This window comes from Eschrichtius robustus, chromosome 12 (assembly GCF_028021215.1).
Source record: "Eschrichtius robustus isolate mEscRob2 chromosome 12, mEscRob2.pri, whole genome shotgun sequence".
Classification (NCBI taxonomy): domain Eukaryota; kingdom Metazoa; phylum Chordata; class Mammalia; order Artiodactyla; family Eschrichtiidae; genus Eschrichtius; species Eschrichtius robustus.
The window spans coordinates 31,528,104-31,552,799 of record NC_090835.1 but is presented as its reverse complement, the minus strand read 5'-3'; the positions used below and the strand labels follow the sequence as shown (position 1 = coordinate 31,552,799).

Sequence of the window (24,696 nt, the reverse complement as noted above, 5' to 3'; positions counted from 1 at the left end):
GGTGCTTAGGACTTGCTGAGGCTGGACGGGCCGTCAGTTGTGCTGTTGGCCAGGTTGTGAAGAACCTCAAAAGATGTGTAAAAGGGCTTGGATTTGACTGTCTAGGCCTGTGCTATCTGCCAGCCACTTGTGGCTGGTTAAATGCAAATTAATTAAAGAATTAAGTAAAATGTACAGTTTAGCACCTCAGTCACACTAAACACATTTTAAGTGCTCAATAGTCCTGTGTGGCTTGTGGCTACTGTATTGGACAGTGCACATATAAAACATTTCCATCATCACAGAAAGTTCTGTTGAACAATGATGCTATTAGTGGTGTTGTAGTTTGAACTATGACTTGTGGAGCCAAATCTGGCCCTCTGCCTGTTCTTCTAAAGTTTCATTGGAACACAGGTCACACCCATTCATTGTCATATTGTCTATAGCCACTTTCTCACTAGAACAGTAGATTTGAATAGTTCCAACAGAGACCTTTTGGCCAGGAAAACCTAAAATATTTACTGTCTGGCCCTATACAGAAAAAGTTTGCTGATCCCTGCTATAGACCCTGGGGAACAATGGAAGATGTCCAGGCTGAAAGTAAGGTAGATGATTGTATTTATGGCCCTGAGAGGATAACTCGGGTGGTGGTAGGTGGGCCAGATTGGTGGGGAGACCCATTCACAGTGACCTCCAAGAGTTCTCATGAGAGATGATTGAGGCCTTGCCCTGGCAGGTATGGTTCCACCAACCTGTGGTCCATTTAACAAAACGCCATCAGTGAAGTCCTTTAACTTCTTGGTTCTAAAAATTATTAATTGGAGCCAGGGTTCTTGACTTATTGTGTCTTAGACCCCTTTGCTCTCTGAAGACTGCACTCTTTATTCATAAAGTAATATACATGGGGTTACAAAGGCAACCAGTTATATTGAAATACAGTTATCAGAAATAAATTTTTGGATATATCAATGGTAATAAATGCACACCTGTATTAAAATGTTTAGTAACAAAATCTAGCAGCAAGTCTAATAGCTACCATAATTTTGACGTAGTGATGAGTTTTGAGGATATTTTGAGGTATTGCTGACACTGTAATATGACGGGAAAAGATTTTTTTGGTGACAAAACCACCTGTGTTTTACGGTCTACATTCATAATGGAAAGATTTGCTACATTTTAGTCAGAGGTTACTGCAAACAAAGATTAAACTTTTTCCCCTTTTCCGGTTCATAACCTCCCCCCAACCCTGGCCACCCCATCTTCCCCTGCAAGAGTCCCTGACTTAGGCCATCCATCATGGGAAGCTGTAGGGCAGTTGAGGATGGTGGCTTGTCTTGCTAGATGTCTTGGACATTTAGCTTCATAGTAGATCATATGAGAAGTTCCACTTTTCTCTACTTTGTGAGATATTCTTTATAGATATCATAAAGCATGATGCCAAAGGGAAAGGGAATGTGTCAGAGGAGGCTGAATCTTGAACAGCGATGGCTAAGAAAGAGCTGCAGAGTGAAAGGTGGGAGAGGAGGGCATTCCGAGTAGAGGGAGTAGCCTGTGCAAAGACCTGGAAGGACGTGCAGTTGGGTGCTCCCTCTGGAGCAGAGGAGAGGGCGCGTGGAGGCGAGGGATGAGGGCAAGTGGGGAGACAGGCAGGGACCCACCGCAAGGGGCCTTGGGACCCTGCTGAGGGGTTTGGACTTTGTCTGGAATTGCTGGGATATTTTAAGACTTTTGGCCCCGAGCCTATCATATCAAATACAGGAAAACACACCCATCTCTCACTTTACAGAAAGAATGTATTTGTGTGTATTGTTACATAATAATTTGAAACTTTTAAAAAAATAGTTTTGCCTTTGTTTATATTTGTGTTTTGTTATATTATTTGGCTGTGACTATTCCTTTATTTTACTGTTGACTGATTTCTCTGCAGCCATGATGCATATTTGGGAATTCTTGGGATGTGAGAAAACTAACCTGTAAGTCATTTTCAAAATGTAATGGAACTTAGGACTTTGCTGGCAGTCCAGTGGTTAAGACTCTACATTTCCATTGCATGGGGCATGAGTTTGATCCCTGGTCGGAGAACCAAGATCTCGCATGCCACGTGGTATGGCCAAAAAAAAAAAAAAGGAATGAAATTTCTGTGAATATCAAAGTTAGCCATTAATAAAGAAGATATAATGTTAAATGCAGGAATTTAATAAAACATTTATTAGCTTCAATTTCTTTTGATTTTCTTATTTTGGGGGACCAATTTCCCCATCTGCCCCTACCCAGCTTTCAAATTATTTTGTAGGTCCCTGAGAAGGAGCTGTGCCTGAGGGGTGTGAGGCAGCCCTGCTGGGGCTAATGGGAAAATTGGGGTAGAGTTTTGATCTGTGTGCTTAGATTGAGTAGCCAGTCAAGTGGGCCTGACATTAGCTGATGGCTCCTGGGCTGGGGATCCATTCAGAGGTGGCCAGCAGGATTTGGGGAGAGATGGGATTTGGTGAAGGAGGGTGGTCAGGGGAGTCTAAATGGGTTTGGTAATTGGTCATTTATTTGGTAGATTTGTTGATTAGTGGTTGTCTGGTTAAGTTGGCTGGTTGGTTGTTGATCGGTTGGTTTATTAATGAGTGGGTGGTTGTTGGTTGGATAGTAGATGGTAGTAGTGTCTTACCTCCCCCTCCCCCCTTTCGTTTTCTTCTTTTTCCTATGTGACAAGCATCATACTAGGTACCAGGATCACACTGATGCTTCAGACAGAGCCTGGGCCCTGTCCCTAGGACACTTACATTACAGTTGAGTAAACCTCAGATTTGGATCCAGGACTACACAGAGAGTGGATTTAATTAGCACCCACGCTGTGTGGCTCATTGCTATTACTGTTATGCTTATGAGTATTTCATTCCTAAATAGCACTAAGAATGCTACTTGGGTTTGTTTCAGTTGCTCCACAAATATTTTTTGCTAACTTTTACTAAGCTCTCCCCTCTCCCCTGCGTAGGAAGTTTAGAACTAAGTGGCAATTGGGTGGAGGTTCTGGAGGTTTCCCCAGCTCACATAATTTGACATTCCACTTGCCCACATCAGGATGATTTCCCCCTCTTTCTACCAGTGATCCAAATTGCTGGGTTCTGTCTCTGACTCTTCCCACTTGGCAATGCGTTGTTTGAAGAATATTTTGACATTAGAAGCTCTAAAGCAAACCCAGGGGCTTTCCTGGTGGTGCAGTGGTTAAGAATCTGCCTGCCAATGCAGGGGACACGGGTTCGAGCCCTCAAAGATCCTACGTGCTGCGGATCAACTAAGCCTGTGCTCCACAACTACTGGGCCTGCGCTCTAGAGCCTGCAAGCCACAATTACGGATCCCGCGTGCCACAACTACTGAACCCCTGCGCGAGAGCCCGTGCTCCGCAACAAGAGAAGCCACCACAATGAGAAGCCCGCGCACCGGAACAAAGAGTAGCCCCCGCTCACTGCAACTAGAGAAAGCCCACACGCTGCAACGAAGACCCAACGCAGCCAGAAATAAATAAATAAAATAAATAAATTTTAAATAATAAATAAAAAATAAAGCAAACCCAGGAAGGAGGAGGCTGGTTTCAGCCTGGATTCCTCTAAATCATTGCCCGTGTTTAAGAATTACAGTTTAAAAAAAAAAAAAGAATTACAGTTTTCACAAGAACAGTAAGATATTTCTTAATGTGGTTTTTAAGTGAGTTGGTTATCACCAGAATTGCATAAACACCTTGGTTAAGGGGTGTGCACCCCTTTGAGACTCTCAACTAGAACTGACCTTTGAGAACCTGCTTTATCTCCCTTTATCTGTAAAACTGGTTGCTTTCAAGTTGCAAGGTTCTAGCTTCTTAATTACTGCCACTGAAACAGTTGTAGATTAGAGAAAGCCTTAGTAACTTATTTCCTGTTGTCCTTTTGTGTCTCTTGTCTGTCTCCTTCACCCCACACCTACCGGTTTTATAAAACATAATCTCCCAGCCTATGGGAGTGTTCAGCAGAAGTGTTTGTAGAGATCTGAAGGGCAATTTAAGGTAGAATTACCAAAGTGTCTTCTGGAGACTACTAGTGCCCTTTGAGATAGTATTAAAAAAGTCCTCTAGGGGCTTCCTTGGGGGCGGAGTGGATAAGAATCTGCCTGCCAATGCAGGGGACATGGGTTCGAGCCCTGGTCCGGGAAGATCCCACATGCCGCGGAGCAACAAAGCCCGTGTGCCACAACTACTGAGCCTGCGCTCTAGAGCCCGCAAGCCACAACTACTGAAGCTCGCGCGCCTAGAGCCCATGCTCCGCAACAAGAGAAGCCACCGCAATGAGAAGCCCGCGCACCGCAACAAAGAGTAGCCCCTGCTCTCCGCAGCTAGAGAAAGCCCGTGTGCAGCAACGAAGACCCAACACAGCCAAAAATAAATAAATAAAATAAGAATAAAAATAAAAAAAAAAAAAAAGAAAACTGTTAGATAATATCGTGATTCAGAAAAAAAAAAAGGCCTCTAGTCCAGTAAAGTTGGGAAGTACTGTGTGACACCCTAGTGTTCTCTTGGAGATTGTCAATGTACATTTGCCTATTAAAGGCTCTGAGAAGTCCTGCAGCAGTTTAAAATTGTTCAGTTCCGTTTGTCCCCAGCTTATTTGACCACAGGAAGCCTTTTGTCTTGGAAAACCAGTTAACATCTAGTGCAGTCTTTTCTAAGATGTGGTACTTGTGGGTACTCAAGATGATATATTAGGTGTTACACAACCTATGTTTAAAAGTTGTAACAGTTATTTTTTCACAAGGAGTTTAAAAAAACCACCAACAACTAGGGCATCATTCACTCATTCATTCATTCATTCATTTGGCTAAGGGAAAAAGGAAAAGTGAGTTGATTTAAGGAAAAAAAACCCTAGTAAATGGCCCAAGTGGTCAGAGGATAGGGCCAGGTTTCTGAGTGTGGGTTGAGGGACAGATACTCCTCAGAGCCAAGTTTAGGCAGAGCTGGTGTTCTTGCTAAGGCAGAAAGCAGCTACTGAACCAAGCGCAGGACTCGTTAGATGAACTGGTGAGGAAGACATTTGTCTGTGGGCTGTGTGCCTTCAGCAATGGTGGCAGCTGTGGTTGGGGGTGAGGTGTTGGGTATTTAGTGTGTGTCACTTGCTGGCCCTGCACTTGGACACTGTACCTCAGGAATGTTAGGATGTGTTCCCATTTTAGCAGCAAAGCTGACCTGCTGTGTGCTTGGTCTGTTTATCTTACTGCCAGGGCCATTTATTATGGGACAGAGTTCAGGGGCACAGTGATAAATCTCTTTTAGGAGGATGATGTAATAACCCTCAGCATTTATTTCCTCCTTGACTTTTGCCAGTTTTGAAAGCCTTTGCAATACCATCACATCCATGTCTGGGTCTCCTTCTCTGCAGCTCCAGTCTGGTCTCCAGGCAGAATGGTCAATGCGGATTCTGGAGTTGGATGGCCTGGATTCAAATCCCAGCTCCACCACTTATCAGCTGTGTAACTCTGGGCTTAACTTATCATCTTATCAGTTTTTCCATCTGGAAAATGGGGCTAACAGTGGTATCTCATAGACAGTAGTGAGAAGTCAGTCAGGGGATTGCACTGGGCCAGCCCCAGGTCTTCATGTATAAATAAGAGGCTGGGCCTCCGTATCATGGGAGGAACACTCTCAGGGTACCAGGGAAGGGGGTGTGAAGGGATCAGGAAGGTGGGTGGTTGATTTTTTTTTTTTTTTCTTTTGGTTGGCTTGAAAGACATGCCCAAAGGCAACCAGATGACTCCCTCTTCTTCAACATCTTCCACTCCTCTGGCCAGCTGTTTGGAAGTGGCAGAGACCATCTGAGGCATGGAGCTTGCTTGTCTGGGATGGGTGTATCTCGCTGAGGAGTGGGAAGGCATTTGGATGGCCACGGTGTGAAAGATGAGCGGAGGAAATCACCACAAGGACAGCCATGCAAGCCTGAAAAGCCTCATGTATTTGTTGATGGGTATCTTGGCCCATTGTGAAGATTACATGTGGTGTAAAAAGATGAGAAACTGGCTCCCTCCTGCTTCCCCTACCCCCATTCCCTGCTCCTCTACCCAGAAGCAATTGCACTGTTGGTGAACAATTTCTTATCTCTTCAAGAGATCTTCCATGCATATATGAGCCCAATTATGTCATTCCCCCGGCCACCCCTTTACTCCGATTCCAACCTTTCATCATTTGATAAAATCTGTCAATTTTCTCACATCAGTGCCTACAGATCCCGACAAGCAATTTTGTCCAAATGAAGAGTTAACATATATGTTAACATATACATTACTATGCTTCTTTCTTTTGGGGAATGTTTGTCAAAATTTATTATAAAAGTAAGGTGTATAGTTTAAATTAAAAAAAATTCAAACAACACTGGAGCATGCATGTAACAACAACAACAAAAAGAAAGCCCATCTTTGCCATCACCCCGAGTCTTTCCTAGAGAGAGCCAATGAGCACAGTTTGTTGTGCGTGCTTCCAGATCTTGCTTTTCAGACGCAGAGTCATGCCTTGTCACAAACAGGATTGCACGAACTATGCTTTTCTACAAATTGTCCTGTCCCTTAATATATCATGGAGGCCTGTCTCTGCTGGAACACACATATCTTTCTTATTCTTTTCACAGCAGCCTGTTATTCTCTAGCATGGATGTTCTGTAACGTTTATTTAACCAGTTATTTGTGGGAAGGCATTTAAATTGTTTTCGGTCCCCTCCCCCCCCCATTATATTATAGTAATGAACTGCTTTAATGGTTAAAGGTCACTTTAATACCCAAACCCCTCTTCCTCCCCCCATTAGAAAAAGGAATCACGTTAGGGAACTTTCTTGAATACTTTGTGCTTCAAATTGAATTTTTTGACCTTGCATTTAATTTTCTGTCAGCAGTGGCCCAGCCTGGCCCCTGCAGACTTCTCAGGAATCTGCTGGAGGAGTCGGGGTGGCCTGCAGATTTTAGCAAACTGCCAGTTCATTCAGCAGCTCGCTGAGCAAAGAACATCTTGATTCTATCAGGCTTAATCCCGGGTCCCTGATGGGCTGGCTCTTGTGGTCATTAGCAAATGGAATGCTGTGTTAGAAGGCTGAGTCCTGGGGTACTCGGCTCTGAGCAGTCTTGAATCAGAGTTGAATGGCGTTGAATCTTTCACAGTGCTAACGGGGCGCCGTGAAGTCCCCACACGGGTGTGTGTGTATAATATTACAGTGACATCATGGTGGTTGTAATAGTCCTTGCTGAGGTGGTGGCACCCTCATCAGGCAGAATGCTACCTGCTTGACTACATTATCTCGCAATGGTTCAGTGAGGTGAGTCTAGTTATGATGCTTATCTTACAGATGAGTCAGAGCAGGGCTGTGACCCACCCCAGTCCCACAGCCAGTTCATGGCTGCGCTTGGGAGGGGAACAAGGCTCACTGAGTGACTTAGTGTCCCTGACCTCTGGGTTACTTGGCTACCAATTATTTCAGCAAGTGAGCTCCCCTTTGTTTGAGTAGCTTCAGTCCTGCCCCCCCGAGCCCGTGTTCTTTACACGGGGGGGTTGGTGGTGTGGAATTAATTTACAAGAAGGAGCCCGACATTCGGGCTCTGTTGTGGTCGGGTAGCACGTGTGTCCGGGGGCCTCCTCATGTAATCGTGGGTTGAAGGTCCAAATTTAGGGGTACAAATTTGAGCCTTCCACTGAGCTAAAGACCTTTTACAGAGGGGAACTGTCGGGAAAATGTCAATATAGGTAAAGCGGGGACCGTGCCCCAGTATCTATCCCTTGAGAATTTCCTTTTCTCCAACCTCCTCCTCTTGCTGTTGGTAATGGTGAGAGCCAGCAGTTATAAATTATTTGGAATTTCCCTCAGCTTGGTTCCCATTCAAGACTTTAAATTGGGAGTTTTGTTCCTTTTATGACTTCACAATCTTTGGGCAGCCTGCCATTTCTATAACAGGCTCATATGAGTTGTAACATGAGGTGAGGTACCGGGGGAAAAATGCAAACTTATTTCTCCCCTTTCAGACTGAGGAAGTCACCTTGATCTGATTTTTGTAACAAGGCTCAACTTTTACAAGTTTGCAGTAGAAGGATGAATACCTATTCTATTCATCATCGTTATTATTTTTTAACTTTTATTCTTAATTATAAAAGGAAAAAAGAACCCTCAAGGGACATAGCCTAGCATGAGAGACAAAAGGCAAAAAGTTGTGTTTTTTTTTTTTTTTCTTTTTCTTTAAGAGATCTTCAGTGTCTTGCCTTGTGGGATAATGCCGGTTTACGTTATAATAATGCTGTATCTCTTTGTGGAATATTTTAAAGCCAATTTAGCTTATTTTCTTACTTGAAACTGTAATTTGTATTAGGCACAGGGCCTGGCACCCAGTAGGCAGCTAGGAAGTAATTTGTTGAATGCAAGAACAGATGAATAAAGTGAGCTTTCAAGTACGTGAATGTCCTAATTTCTGTTTTCCAGGGAAAACACAGGTTAATAGGTTTGGGTAAATAAGAGCAGAGCTGGGTCTTCTCCCATCTTCCTCAGTTTCCCCTGCCGAGCAGCAGTGCATGCAAGGAGGACCTCCCAGATGCAGGGCCAGGGCCATGATCTTTAGAATCCCCAGTCCCTAGGGTGCAGTAGAGGCTGAGCAAGTCATGGTTGAGACACAGGAGACTAAAATGATCCAGCTCTGACTCCTGCTTGTACCTCCCAGGTCTTGTGCTGTCACTTGCCATGCTGTCCATTTACCGTGTTTTTCTCCTAGAACCATGGCAGTTTAGGGATCCTGGGAATGATTGGGGCCGTTAGAAGTTCAGAAGCCCTGTTGGGTTCCCCTCCCATACACAGATGCTTACTGGCCGTGTTGCCCGGGGGTGGGTCCTGTCCCTGTGCACAGTCTCCTCATCTGTAAAATGAGAGTCATAACTGTACTTGCCTCATGGAGCTGTCATGACGTAGTGAGTCTCTCTGGCAACAGAGAGAACTGGGTTTAAATCTAGGCTCTCCTATGTCACTTTTGGCAGATGCCTTCACCTCTGTGAGCCTCTGTTTTCTCATCTGTAAAACGGGACTAACCACCAAAGCCATCGTCATAGGCTTGCTGTGAGGGTTGCATGCGGTGATGCATGTGACCCAGAGGAGAGGTCTGGAAGAGAGAGCTGCTGTCATATTTTGGCTGCTGTTGATGTCAGGAGAGGAGGTGCTTAGGAGTCTTTCCCAGTCGTGGTTCCTCCTGCCCTTACTCCTTTCCTTGTGGGCTTCCCAGTGGGCTGTGCATGTGTGCACAGCACGGACAGTGAGCTGTGTTTCAGGTGGGGTGGCCTCGCCACAGGACAGACCGAGCTGGAGTTAAGAGGTGACGAGGCCCTCCATTCACAGCCAGCGTTTATTATTTCAGCTGGACATGTTCTCAGAGCGTTGTGGCTGGAAGCTGTGAGTGAGGGACAGACGCCTCCATGCTGAGGCCTCGGGAGCTCATGCTGGGGTTTACCCGCGCCTCCCAGTGGCTGGACTCTGGGCTCCTTGACTCACAGGTCAAGCTCCGGAATCCCTGGGGCCCTTGGCCTGCTGGTCGCCCAGGAGAACCGTGAGGCAGCAATGCAACCAGTTAGTGCAGGGACCTGCAGCTTTGGGGTCAAAAAACCTAGTTTAGATACATTTTGGTGCACCTTTCTTTTTTCCTTCTATTAATTAATTAATTAATTAACTAATTAATGAATTACTTTTTGGCTGCGCTGGGTCTTCGTTGCTGCGTGTGGGCTTTCTCTAGTTGCGGCGAGCGGAGGCTACTCTTCATTGCGGTGCGCGGGCTTCTCGTTGCGGTGGCTTCTCTTTGTTGCGGAGCGCAGGCTCTAGGCGCACAGGCTCAGTAGTTGTGGCTCGCGGGATCTAGAGCACAGGCTCAGTAGTTGTGGTGCACGGGCTTAGTTGCTCCGCGGCATGTGGGATCTTCCCGGACCAGGGGTAGAACCCATGTCCCCTGCATTGGCAGGCGGATTCTCAACCACTGTGCCACCAGCGAAGTCCCTCTTTTTTCCTTCTTTCTTTAACCTATCTAACAAGGTTAGATTCCTTTTTCTTACTTTTCAAGGATTTCCCACTAATAGTAAGTGGGAAGAGACTATCTCCTAGGCCCTTTACTATACCTGTCTCATTTAGTTCAGCAGACTTCGTTGCTGGATATAAAGGAATTCTCAAAAGTGGTAACTTTTCAAAAGTGGCATTGAAAAGAAAGCCTACTGGGTGATGCAAATGCAACTTTTTTTTTTTTTTTTTGGCCACACTGTGAAGCCTGTGGGATCTTAGTTCCCCAACCAGGGATCGAACTTGGCCCCGGCCCCACCCCCCCCACCCCCCCCCCCACCGCCACACACAGTGGAAGCGTGGAGTCTTAACCACTGGATTGCCAGGGTATTCCCGTAAATGCAACTTTTAAATAAAGGATACCTCTTAACCAGAAAGTAGGTGTTTGGGATAAATTATGAAACAGGGCATCATCACAGTATCTATGGTCTGAAAGTCCACCAAAAACTCTGTACCAAAATAAAAATAAGATATTTATGAAATAATTTGTTCTAATTATTCTTGGCAAAAGTCCAGCAAATGAGAGAGAACAGAAGGAATAGGTGGCAAAGCAGAAAATTTGAAGTCTGAGGTTATGCATAAGGAACGTGTTATGGACCTATAAACGAAATCTCAAATCAGGGATTTGGGAATGCTTATTACTCCATTCTCTTGCAAAGAAATCTCAGCCACCATTCCTCAAGCTGTGCCCAGGGCAGGCATTGCTAATCTGCACAGTAATCTGAGCCTCTCTATTCCCCCTGCCTTGTTCATGGCAGGCATTGGTAATCCATTTCAGCAGTCTTCCTCGCTGAAACCAGATAGGGCCTCAGAATCTTTCTCAACCCAGTGAAAGAGTTGCACCTCATGTGCCAACACCACTTGCCACCCTTGGTCTATTGTATCAACTCTTGAAAAATTACTAACATGAAAAGGCCTTCCAAATGAACTCTCTTAACTGAACCCTGACATAGCAATATGTAAAATTTGTCAATTCAGACAGTTTTTTTGTCATCCTTGAGTAGTTCATGAGCAAAGACAAGAATCGGAAATCCAGCTGACCTCAGTTCCCCGATCCACCCTTATTTTATTGTGGTCTGTATTTTATCTTACTGATAGAAATAAGAACAGGCCCATGTGACTTAAGGTCTTCAAGGCCCAGAACATCCTCTTATTATGGTTAAACTGGAGTAGTGAAGAGATTTTTAGAAAAATACAGTGGCTTTTTTCAGGCTTCAGGTTGGCGGGGCGCCGTATTCTGGGACCCAGGTTCCTTCCATCACCTTGCCTGGCCTCCTTTAGGACCGATCACAGCTCAGTGACTGCAGTGCCAGGCACTCTGGCTGGCTGTTGTTGGGAGAGTGCTCAGAGGAGGCCCACCCACTGCCCAGGGCCACGTGGTGGCACACTTCCTTCTGCTATCCACTGGTGAGGCAACCGCACCACCGAACTGGGGAGACTGCGGGGCCATCTTGCAGGAAGCCACATGCCTGGGAGAAGGGGAGGTGGGGTTTTAGTGGCTAGAGAGTAGACTTTACCATGGTATCCTTTAGTCATTAGAGGTGTGAGTCACCTGGTTAGAAAAGTCCGTCTTGTCCTCTTTAGCCCGTTGTTGGTTCCAGGCTCTGGAGAGAAGCCCTGAGCCGGAGGGGTAGGGGCAGGGGTATGTGTGGAGAAGTCAGCCTGGCCCCCTTCATCCTGCCAAGGGGTCAGAGTGCACAGTTCATCCTCTGCTGTGTGGATGCAAGGACTGTTGCACCCCCAGAAATGTGAGTTCCGTTCTGGGCAGCCAACTGAGATGGTCTTCTGCATGACCTCGGGAACAAGTGACATCTGGGCTTGTTTTTTTTTTTTTTTAATAAACTTATTTATTTTATTTATTTATTTTTGGCTGTGTTGGGTCTTTGTTGCTGTGCATGGGCTTTCTCTAGTTGCAGCGAGCGGAGGCTACTCTTTGTTGCAGTGCACGGGCTTCTCATTGCAGTGGCTTCTCTCGTTGTGGAGCACGGGCTCTAGGCATGCGGGCTTCAGTAGTTGCGGCACGTGGGCTCAGTAGTTGTGACTTGTGGGCTCTAGAGCGCAGTCTCAGTAGTTGTGGTGCACGGGCTTAGTTGCTCCGTGGCATGTGGGATCTTCCCGGACCAGGGCTCGAACCCGTGTCCCCCTCATTGGTAGGCGGATTCTCAACCACTGCGCCACCAGGGAAGCCCCTGGGCTTGGTTTTTGGTTTTTTGTTTAAATAAAATTTATTTATTTATTTATTTATTTATTTTTGGCTGCGGTGGGTCTTCATTGTTGCACACGGGCTTTCTCTAGCTGCTGTGAGCAGGGGCTACTCTTCGTTGCGGTGCGCGGGCTTCTCATTGCAGTGGCTTCTCTTATTGCAGAGCATGGGCTCTAGGCACGTGGGCTTCAGTAGTTGTGGCACGCAGGCTCCGTAGTTGTGGTACACGGGCTTAGCTGCTCTGTGGCATCTGGGTTCTTCCCGGACCAGGGCTCAATCCTGTGTCCCCTGCATTGGCAGGTGGATTCTTAACCACTGCGCCACCAGGGAAGTCCCTGGGCTTGGTTTTGACTGAGAAACTGAGGAAAGTGGTAAACTGTCTCCTTTCAGTTCAGGGTGCCCTCTTGGCTGAGAGTTCAGCCATAGTTTGTTCAGCTTGGGAAAGGAGGCAGGGTGGAGGGAAACTGCCAAGCCGACCTGGGATGTCAGTGAGCACCGGGCTGCCGCGTGGTGCTGGGCCAGGTGATGTGAGCGCTGCAGTGCGGGGTTACCTTGGGGCAGCTCTGCACGGGACGCTGCAAACAATCGATGCTGACGGGAAGCCCCAGCGCAAACTTGCAGGTCACCACCTGTCACTGCTAAGCTTTCGTTTTACCTTCTGCCTTTGTCTTGTTGTCTCCATGTTGACAAAAGCATGTTGAAGTCACTGGTGGTAAGAATGATAGTAACAATACCAGCATTTAACAAAAACTGACTGAGTGGGGGTCTGAGTGCTGGAGATGTGTTATCGTACTTAGTCTTCCCAGCAGCCCTGTGCTCGTGTTCCAACATTATCCTCGACTTATAGGCGCCCAGGGGTTGGATGGCTTGGCCAGGGTCCTACAACCAGTGTGGTGGCGCGGAGCCCATACCTGCAGAGCCTGCACCTTAATGACCTCACCTCTCCCGCCTGCCCTCTGTGCCACGTGCTGTGTTGCCTGCTGGGGGTGCGGAGGTGACCACAGTCTGGAGCAGTTTAAACCCTGTCGGAAAGGGCTGTGCGTGTACTTTTTGCATACACTCTACACAGGCAGCACCGCCCCTCATAGAGCACTGGAGCTCAGCAGGCAGGGACGTGTGCCTGTGCTAGCCTGCCCACCAAACAGCCAGGTGTCCAGGCTGCGGGATCAGCGGGAAGCTCAATGGTCCGTTTCTGCCTTTGCGCAGCTGACACCTTGAGCAGAGGAGGCAGACATGACAGGTGGATTATTTAAAGTTTTTTTTCTGGCCGTGCCATTCAGCTTGCGGGATCTTAGTTCCCGGACCGGGGACTGAACCCAGGCTACGGCAGTGAAAGCGCCGAGTCCTAACCACTGGGCCACCGGGGAATTCCCGATAGGTGATTATTTAAGCACAGCTGTAGTTACACTGAAAGAAGGAGGGTACACAGCCTCGAAGGGGCACTTAATAGGGGACCTGTTCTAGTTTTGCCGAGTTGGATGTAGAAGAGGCATTAGCCAGCTGGGGAGAGAGTTCTGGGCCAAGTGGGCTGAGGCCAGGGATCAAGGATGAGCCTGGCGCAAGGTGAAGCTTGGAAGTCAAGGAGGGCCAGACCCTTGGCTCACGTGGGCTGCTCTTTGTACCATATTCTCTTTCAGGAGGGTCCTGATAAATTATCAGTAGTTTTGCTCCTGGGCAGTTCTTTGTTCCTCTCTGGGGGTGTCAGGCCTAACCTCTGGAATGAATTGCTTGATTCAGAGAAGTGACATATTGAACATTTTATCCTCCCATTAATTCACAAGGTACTTTCTCACCTTTTGTTTCCTGCTTGCGTACAAACTGAGAATAAAGCTTCTGGGCTTCTGGTTCTAGGAAAGAGTGGCACATGGCAGGTACTCAGATATTAGGTGAATGAGAAAGGGAGGGAAGGGGGTAATTAAGCGCCTGCTGTGTGCCAGGCAGTGTGCTTGGCTATTAGGATTTCCTAGCCCACCTACTGCTTACAGCAGCCCTGTGCAGGAGATGACTATGAATATTCCCATTTGGTAAACAAGGAGAAATGAGGCTCAGTGAGGATGAGCAGATTGTAAAGCGGCACACCTAGTTGAGCTGCCGGTTTCAGAGTCCGTTCTTGCGACCAGTCTGCCACACTGCCTCTCAGAGGGTAACAGAGAGAGGACAGGGAGCAGGGTGTGTGGCAGCCTGTCCCCCAGGCGGCCAAGTCATAGTGCAGAGTATGGCCTTGGTGGCTTGTCCCCAAGCACACCGGAAGTTTTCCTGAAACTCCTACCTCTCCTGGATTCCTGCAGCCACATGTTGGCTGCTTCTGACCCAGCAGCCAGCTGCAGTATGACCTGCTGTCCTTAGCCAGGAGAGCAAAAATGAGGGATGGTGTCCCCCCAGGCTTCCTCTCCCAGGCCCCCAACCCCTGACACCCTGGCAACAGCCAGGAGAGAAGGTTGACCCCGTGAACGGAGTCGGAGCGCCGATGGTTGCGTGGGTCCAGCCCTCCTGGTAAAAGTAGGGAGAGGTAAAAGATCACCATCTCTCTTACCTGGCGGGAAACTTGTCCACAAAGGAGATGTTTCTAAGATGCTGCTGAAGATTGCCCAGAAGCAGCTGGTTTCCACCCCCATACTTGCACCCATTCCAGAATGCTGCTTAACAGGACTGGGAAACTCATGTGCTGAAATGATGTGAAAACACCCCATCCTAGAATTTGTAATAGCTTGAATTAACTTTCTAGCTATTGGCGGGGGCGGTGGGGGGGGGGGGGCGGCGGAAAGCCATTGCCCTCACTTGTATGCAACTTGGGCTAATTTTAAGTAGTTCCAGAAGGTGTGTGTGGTTTGAGGGCCAGTGTTGTCTGGAGCCAGGACCAGTTACATGGGGACTGTGATTGGTTGAATTTGGGGAGGAGAAGCTTGTGGCCAGATTCCAGCCCACTGACAATCTAAGCAGATTCTAGGAGGTCGGGCAGGCATGGTGGGCGTTGGCTTATTTTATTCCTGAAAGAGGCTCTCAGTAACTCAGGAGGTGGAATCCTGCCGAGAGGCTTCCAGCTGACCTGGCCTTTTCCTCCTTCCGTCTCTGCTCCATGTTTACACTCGACATAAACATCACAGAGCACGCTCACGGCTGCAAATTCTGTAGTCTGCTGTGATGGTTACACATGGACATTGTGATGCTGTGTAGCATTTCACTTTCAAGGCTCGGGGAGCCTCCTACTTCATATGGGTGGGAATGGGGAGGCCTTTTGGGCAAGTCGCCATCTTTTTATTGTTCCAAGAGCTTGGTGAAGCATTTGAACTTTCACCTGTCAAAATCACTTTTGGAATGAGGACAGCTTCTTAGAATAGCAGAATGAAAGTATCATTTATCCCAATGAGACCTTAATGGGGGCTTTCCCGTTTGGACACCCACCTTGAATTCATTGGAAACAGAAGTTCTGGGCATTGTATGTTTCATAAATTTGGCTCAGACATTTACTGGGTCATATTTCCCCCAAATCTTTTTGAAAAAGATTCATGTCTCATTCCTTTAAACCAACATGTGTAAGCTGGGTAAAAATAGAGCAAACTGGTTTCACGTTTTGATTTATGGACGAAATCTGCAAGCTTCCCTTCGAAAAGCATTTAAAACATAACTCAGGGAAGTTTGAGCTTTGCAGACTGATGCCTCTGGCTGGGTGAGACTCTGACCTGTTCAGATTCTGCCTGGTGCAAGACCAGACGTGGCCAGGTCCACCCCTTACCCGGATTAGCAATAAGCATGCACACGCTCTTCTTCTCCCCCCGTCTCCCCATACCCTCCTGAAGACTGCTCTTCTCCCCTTAGGCTGAAAAAAGGAAACTGGCATGGAAAATGGTTTGACGTGGAATTTTTTTAACCAGCGGTAGGTAGTAACTCAGTAATCAATAGCACTTTAAAGACACACTCGTAACAGGACATCTAATCCTAAAATTTCAGGCACGGTCAAGGACTGTCAGCTGGTCTAGCAGAATGAATTCCTTGGATACCTGTATCCTGTGCAGGGGTTCAGTGTTTCGTGTACATCACTACTCCTTTGACCACAGGACCTCAGAAGCAGTGCTGGCTTCATGGTTGCACGACCTGGGCAGCTATACAGAGCCCTGTGCTCAGGGGGGTTCTGTGTGCTTGGTTTAATGCTCTGCTGTTGCCATCTTGAAATTCTTAATACTTTTTGGACAAGGAATCCTGTATTTTCATTTGTCACTGGGCCCCGTGAGTTATGCAGACAGTCCTGCTTACAAGTTAGTTATACAGTTCATTATGTAGAAAATCCCTGGGCGCCTTAACTTTGAATGAGGATTGCTCGAATTTAGTGTGTCTGACCGGCCAGTTCATGATAATCTTTACGCTGTCCAGTTTTACGTGATCAAGTTTTGTTATGACTGACCTGCAACTGTGAAATTACCTTTGATTTCTGTGGGTTTGGGTGTGGGCTTTTAGGAGGGTTTTTTTTTCTTATAAGAGGACATAACAGTAAACAGGTTGATTTAAAAAAAAAAAAAAGCCCCACCCTTTCAGTATTGAATGGCATGCCATTTACTCCTTAACGGCATGTGAGTTTATTTTTCATGTGGTTGTAGCTGGGTTTCATTAAGTGCAATTTGACGTGTGTTTAACCAACATTCAGGTGGCTTGCGGTGGGTGGGTGGGAGGGAGGGACAGGGCGTGGGGAGCTGCAGGATGAAGAAGGCTCAGTTACTCCCCAGCAGGAGCTCGCAGACCTGGAGTGTGTGGGGGGGGGGAGGCTGAGGAATGAATGGTTGTTTGCATGAGAGGACCCCGGTGTGGTTACACAGAGGCTGGTGGGAGTGAAGGACGCCATCTGTTAGATCTGGCCCTTGAATGATGATGTGGGGTTTGTCCTGCAGGAGGATGGGGTGAAGGGCCTTGTCATCATAGGGAATACAGAAGAGGTGGAGAAGTCCAGGGGGTTCATAGCAAGATGTGCTCCGGGAGTGGGGAGTCTGGAATGTGGAGTGTGGTGGGTGGCAGTGACAAGGGTGGAAAAGCAGGCCAGGTGGAGGTTGTGTAGGTCTCTCAAGGCGCTACATGTCTAAAGAGTTTAACTCTGGGTGGCAGGGACCATTGGTGAATTGGGAAACGCAGGGGTACCTGACTAGAAGGATGGTTCTCGGGTTATGTGAACAATGATGGAGCTTCGTGGCTGTTGAGGAAGCAGAGAGGGGAGGAAGGGCCACATAGTTTGGGGAAGAGTGTAGAAAAGGATTTGCCAAGAGGTAGGGAGAGAATTGTGGGAACTGTGCCAGGGCTTTGGAGGAGGAGTCTAAGATGATTCTGACATTTTCACCTTGGGGTCCTGGCAGAATGGGGGGCTTGTAACAAAGGTTGTTTGGTGGGGAAAGGGTGTAGGAAATGGAGAGACAGACAGAAAGACAGATATCTTGGAGATAATGTTTGAATTTTGATGGGTGTAGATGGAGGTTGGAAACAGGACAGAGAGCCACAGGGAAGCCAAGGGGAGTGGGAAGTAGAAACCAGTGGCAGTGAGAGTTCCAGAAGGGGCTGGCCAGTGGCAGGGCATGTCCTGTTAAGCTGGGGGACGACTAGAAAAGGGGCCATGCCTTTGGCCAGTCACTTATCCTCCTGGCAACACTTTGCCCAATTAGATTAGCTTAACTGTTAGTTAAGCTAACTAACAGTCTTCTTTTATGAATGACTAACTTGTCAGAGAAGTGAGATGAAAATGATTGATAACACCCAGTATTTGTGAGATCTGAGAGAAAATGACCTCTTAAACATGTAGATAGGGGTGTAAACAGAAACAACTTTTTATAGGGAAAAGATATCTAGGACATAGTGATTAGTGAAAAGAAAGATTTCAAGACTGATCATATAGTATAATACAAATTATATTATCGTATAATATACTATAATTTATAATATAATATAAATTCCGGCGGCAAACACTTACACATATGTGTGCACACAACCTGGTAGACAGTATACTGCCAGGTTAACAGGTGGTTATCTCTGGAATGCAGCCACCTCTTGTTATTGTCTATATTTCTGAAACGATTTCTTGAAATTAAAAAAAAGAACTCTTTTTATTATGGAAAATTTCAAACGCATGTAAAAATAGAGACAGTGGAATAATGCGTTTTCATGGACTTATAATCCAATGACACTGGTTGACAACGTTTTGGAATCTTATTTCATCTCTTCGCATCCTTAAGTGTTTTGAAGCAAATGGCCAGCATTGCAACCCTTCACTCTCATATAGCTCAGTGTGGTTCTCTAACAAACAGTTGAGGACTCCATTTACTTTCTTACAAAGAGTGTGATTCACACCTGTGCAACCCAGAGGCTTGACCAGGCCCGTGTCTCTCTGCTCAGACAGCAAAGCCATCGTGGATGGGAACCTGAAGCTCATCTTGGGCCTGGTGTGGACGCTGATCCTCCACTACTCCATCTCCATGCCTGTGTGGGAGGACGAAGGGGACGACGACGCCAAGAAGCAGACGCCAAAGCAGAGGCTGCTGGGGTGGATTCAGAACAAGATCCCCTACTTGCCCATCACCAACTTTAACCAGAACTGGCAGGATGGCAAAGCCCTGGGAGCCCTGGTAGACAGCTGTGCTCCAGGTAAGTGCCCGTGGCTGCCTGAGCCATCCCTTCCAGAGGGGTGGGGTATGTGGACCCCTACACCTCTTGGTTTTTGGTGGGAAAGCTAGGTTTGCTGTGATTGGTGTGTTTCTCTTGGTTTTTAGCCCATTGTAAGGTAACTAAAGGAACTAAAAATGCCTCCGTTTGCCTTTCTGATGGCAGGTCTTCTAGGTCCATCCATAGACATGTTTGAGCATTGAATTATTTACCCAAATTCTGAATGAAGACCTTCATGCTCGGAGCAGAACTTGAGTTTGGCTTCCAGACCCCAAGTCCTGCTTCTTCTCCCTCTTTCCACAGTTGGTGCCTAGTTTCCCATTGGCTTCAGCATGTGCCCTATTAGGTGGTTTGGCATGAAAATCTAAAAACTTTTATTGAGTGGAAAGTACCCGTCTTTGTCAACCACTGGGTTGACTATATATGGCTTTCTCCGCCCTTTTCTTTCTGCATTGCTGTGAAATAGTGCTTGGTCAGGATCCAGTTGGAGCCTTTTCCACCCTTGATGGGCTCCTCTTTTCTGAGTGGTTGAATGTACACCAAGGTAGTAATTATCCTCACTGGAGGGTTTAGATTGATGGGTAGAGTTTGCTGATACACTCTCAGCAGAAAAACCAGAGCCTGTGTTTATGTGCACCTCCAAAATTGTTTTTAATAAAAAATCTGCCCTAATAATCATATTTTCCATTTACTGATTGCTCTGTATATGCTGAGCACATTGATATTAAGTAAGCTAGTGGTTCTCAACACTCTCAACTAGCTGGTGTCAACTGGATAGGGAAGGAGGGCTGGCCCTAGGCCCCAGTCTTCCTTGAGAGCCTGTAAGCTGGTGTCATCCAGAAGTAACTCAAAGCTCAGCATTAGTTCATTTCCCAGTGCCCTCTTTCTTGCTTCCATGCAAAGACACATTTTAGGGTGCCTCTTTCCAGTTTAAACCTGGGGATTTTTACTCCAGCCCTATACTTCTTGTGGTTACAAAGGTTTTTGAGATAAATCTAGGTTTAGGCCTTTGAGCAAATGAATGTTGTAAGTACACAGGATGCTAGTTCAGTCTTTTAGATACATCCAGGATTGGGATTGTGATATTGTAACTTATAATACGAAATATGTGTTTGGTCTTTGTCCCCTTTCCTGGCACAGAGCTCCTAAAACCCTTGGGATTTACTAAGCGAAAAGAGCTGTGGTAGTGGTGTCGTTCAGCCATGCCTGAGTTTGTTAATGAGGTGACTTTTGGAATGCCCCAAAGGATGGGGCCTGGACGTTGGGGGAACCAATCAGTGATTAGAGGGTTGGAACTTTCTCCCCTGTCCCCTGACCTCCAGGAAGGGGAAAGGGGATAGAGGTTGAGTTAACCACTAATGGCAGGTGATTTAATCAGTCCAGCCTGTGTAATGAAGCCTCCATAAAAATCCCTGAGCTATGGGGTTTGGGGAGCTTCCAGTTGGTGAACATGTGGTGGTCCTGGGGGGGGTGGTGTGCCTGAAAGGACATGGAAGCTCCTTGCCCCTTCTCACACCTTGCCCTATGCATCTCTTCCATTTAGTAAAATCCTTTTATAATAAACCAGTGAGTAAACTGTTTTCCTGAGATCTGTGAGCCACTCTAGGAAACAGTCCAACCTGAGGAGGGGGTTGTAGGAACCTCTGATTAGTAGCTGGTTGGTCAGAAGCCCAGGTGACAAACCTGGACTTGTGATTGGGCTCTGAAGTTGGAGTTGGGGGAGTCTTGTGGGACTGAGCCCTTAGCCTGTGGGTTCTGATGCTGTTTCCAGGTAGATACTGTCAGAATTAAGTTAAATCATAGGACACACAGCTGATGTCAACCCCACACATTTGGTGACCAGAGCACAGAAGTGTGAGTGTGATGTGTCCAAAAAATCTCTCCTGCAAAAAGGTACCAGGCCCAAGTGGTTTTACAGGCTTTGTTTGTTCATTTATTTACACCACACCCTTAAGGAATGGATAAATTCCTATCTGAATGCAAGAAGATAACAGCCGGAAGAAGAAGTCTCAGCTCAGGCAGAATAGTTTCTACCTTGGCATACTCATATCTGTGATACTTTTGGCCCACTCATATCTGTGATACTTTTGGCCCATAAAGCATACAGTTCACTAAGAGTTTTCGAAGAAACTGTTCTCTCAAGAGACTGAGTGAGTTTAGTTTAGGCACCTGGTTTCCTTTAACCTCTTCAGTCTGTTAATACTAACAGCATCTTTTGTGTGATGTTAACAGGTCTGTGCCCAGACTGGGAATCCTGGGATCCACGAAAGCCTGTGGATAATGCACGAGAAGCCATGCAGCAGGCAGACGACTGGCTGGGTGTCCCACAGGTATGTGTAGAAGCATGCGTGTCCCACGAAGCTGTTTCCCCTGATGCTCTGTGGATGCCTTTGGGTCTGGCAGGCAGTCTGACCTCCTCAGTGGTCAGCTTTCAATGAGCATTGTCTGTGGCCGTCTCCCATCTTCCTCAGTTTACCCATATTAATAGGTTCTCATTGACTTAGGTGCTTGTAGATCCCCTAAAGATCTTCGCTGTCACATGTGACAGATTTTCTAGTATTTTTTTTTTAATATTTATTTTATTCATTTATTTATTTATTTGGTTGTGCCTGGTCTTAGTTGCAGCAGGCGGGCTCCTTAGTTGTGGCTCACTGGCTCCTCAGTTGTGGCATGTGAACTCTTAGTTGCGGCATGCATGTGGGATCTAGTTCCCTGACCAGGGATTGAACCTGACCCCCTGCATTGGGAGCGCAGAGTCTTAACCACTGTGCCACCAGGGTAGTCCTGAATTTTCTAGTATTTCTGTTCCAAAGATCACAAAGGCCATGTCTGGATGCCAGACTGCAAATGTGGACCTTAACCATAAGAAATTGCCAATATTTGACCATTTTTAACCTATTAAACATTTTTTTTTAAATCCAATATCTTCAAGAAAGTCACTTAGAACTTTTTAAGAAATTTAAACCAGGATAACTCGCCATTAATGGAAAGTGTTTAAGAATTCATATTGCTCATAATCCTAACAAAGGAATATAACAACAGAACTTGGAAATTGAATATGTCTTGGATACCATCTAAGTAGCCATGTTGCTTAGTTGAGGTCCAATCTTCTAAGCCCTTCCAAGGAGTTTAAATAGCAACCCCTGACACCATGACTCCCATGTTCAAATACTCGGTCAAGAAAAGTTGTGGGTAGCCAGTGCCAGGGGATGGATGACCTCATTACAGGCTCCATTAAGGTCTTGAGTTGGTATTCAGAGCTGAGTTCAGTGTATTTGTAACAGGATCCCCTGGGAGGTAGACAATCTTGCCTGTATTTCTTTGGTTTGGTTTTGGCATCATGTCTCTTCTCCAAGGCCCTTTCCTTGGCTCTTCTGCCCTCAGGAAGTGGTATGACATGTTTTTCATCTCCCCTTAAACCAAAACCCATCTTCTTTTGGCGTTCATGTGATGTTGGCAGTGTGTAAAGTTGTTGAAGGAGCTGCCTAGGAGAAATGCCAAATCAACGTACATCCTACATTTTGCAAAACGTATTGGAGGCGACTGTACAAACGCAAATAGCTGTTTCGTTGCTGCAGGCTAATTATCAGAACGTTTCCTCTTTTCTTTTTTACCATGGAGTGGCGGAAGCTGGGTACGTATGTTGTTTATCTGCATTTGGTTGACCTGTTCATGAGACAGAGCCTTCTGTTCATCTGAGGAGGTGTGGCTTACCTCTTGGTGGCAGGAGAAGTTTTTGTGCTGTTAAGGGCTGGGTCAGCTGGTGGAACTGGGACTGTGACACCTTCAGGGAGGCCACCTGTCCAGCACAGGTCAAATCTTGCTCCTAAGCTGAATGTCAGGAGAAAATTTCCCCTTTCCTATTTTTTAAATGGCTTTTAATGTATTGAGACCTGTCTTAACTCAGGCTGCTGTAACAATACCATTGACTGGGTGGCTTAAACAACAGACATTTATTTCTCAGTTCTAGAGCTTGGGAATTCCAAGATCAAGGTGCCAGGAAATTCACTTCTTGGTGAGGACTCTCTTTCTGGCTTGCAGACAGCTGCAAACTGCCTTCTGGCTGTGTCCTTACACTGAGGTGGAGAGAGAGTGAGCTCTGGTCTTTCTTCCTCTTCTTATAAGGGCACTAATCCCATCATGGGAGCTCCACCCTCATGATCTCATCTCATCTAGACCTACTTACCCCCAAAGGCCCTACTTCTTAATACCATCACACCAGGGATTAGGGTTTTAACATATGAATTTGGGGAGGACAAAAACATTCAGTGTATTACAAGAGCACATATCTAATATGTCATTGTGTTATCTCTTTTTGGTTTTATTTTTATTTTTTTATTAGTAGCTGAGTCAATAGAAATGCAGACAATGGATAAAAGAGCAAAGAAAAAGGCCAGTTTATCTATGCACTTTTTGGGAATATGCTTTAATTCCACGTGTTCTTATTTCTTCTTCCTTACTTGATATAGCTTATCTTTTCTGGAAAGAGGAGTGCGTGGCCTTTTTTTTTTTTTCAGGGTTGGGAGGTATGAACCTCTGGAAATTATGTATAGAATTGTCTGGAGAGGGTCCTCAGCTTCCAAAGGGGATGGTGACACTTCTAAAAGGTTAAAAAAAACAACTGATTTTGGCATGCCAGTTTGATGTAGTTTCACTTTATTGAGAGTACTGTTTGCTTTAAGAGATTTTTGCAAAAACTTCTGTAGTTGCAAAGTGATATGTTCTGGGTGTTCATCTACCATGTCGTTATTCTAGGTCATCACTCCTGAAGAAATTATTCACCCGGATGTGGATGAGCACTCGGTGATGACTTACCTGTCCCAGTTCCCCAAAGCCAAGCTCAAGCCAGGGGCTCCTCTTAAACCGAAACTCAACCCCAAGAAAGCCAGGGCCTATGGCAGAGGTAAGCACTGGTCATGTTGGATTTGAGGCTTGTCCTCTAGTCTTGATTATTGAGAATCAAGAATGTATAGGCTTCATACTTAAAGACACCCCAGGCCTCCTTTGTCAGATGTTTTCTACCTAAAGGTCCATTTGTTTATGACCATCTTTTTCTGCCTTGTGAATTTAGGATTTCAGAAACACTGCTGCTTTAATGTGATAGAGACTGATGAGTTTGTTGCTTTGTGACTTGGGTGCAGTAACCCTGGGATGAAGAAAGGACTATTGTTCCCATTTTTCAGATGAGGAATCAGAGGCCCAATCCACAGAGGAAAGGGGAGGTCGGGGTGGAGGGAGGAGGGGGTGGGGGAGGTCCCCCAGATTACCACAGTGGGGTGGGGCAGGAGCCTGGGTCTTCTGGCTGCTGATTCATTTCTCCTTCGGTTATGCTAAAGCTGCTGCAGGTTTCCAGATGCAGTGGGAGCTGTTGTTAACCCCTGGCAGATACTTCCTTGCTAAGACATCCTGTTTATGATCTCCCAGCCAGCTGCCAGGAGTGTTCTGCTCAGAACGTTAGAGTGGGTCAAAGGCATTTTGAGGAATTTGGTTTTCTGGTTGGCACCTGACTTAAAGCACATCAGCTTTTTTAAAGAGAACAGTTGCATTTCAGCCCAGTGTGGATTCTGGTAAAGATTAGTACAGCAAGATACAATTTGTTCCCTTTTCTGTGGCAAGGGAGAAGAGTGTATTCTGTTTCTTCATTTTTCATAATTACAGTTAGGATAGCATTTACACACACGAAGTATTTTGTATGTCCTCTCCTAGAATCTACAGTTCTTAACATACTAATGTGGTCTCTCACCCCATGTGTGTATGTGTGTGTGCATGTGTGTGATTGTTGAATTACTTGAAAATAATTTGCTGGCATGGTA

At 46.3% G+C, this 24,696-nt stretch overlaps 1 protein-coding gene across 2 annotated transcripts in view; it reads left to right on the top strand.

Annotated features, from left to right (window-relative positions):
* Positions 1-24,696, top strand: part of FLNB (filamin B) — a 140,830-nt gene that overhangs the window by 36,961 nt on the left and 79,173 nt on the right. For both annotated transcript variants that reach the window (XM_068557553.1, XM_068557552.1), the window contains exons 2-4: positions 18,617-18,865; positions 21,116-21,213; positions 23,639-23,786. In XM_068557553.1, the coding sequence (XP_068413654.1) occupies positions 18,617-18,865; positions 21,116-21,213; positions 23,639-23,786 (495 nt within the window). The remainder of the gene's footprint in view (positions 1-18,616; positions 18,866-21,115; positions 21,214-23,638; positions 23,787-24,696) is intronic.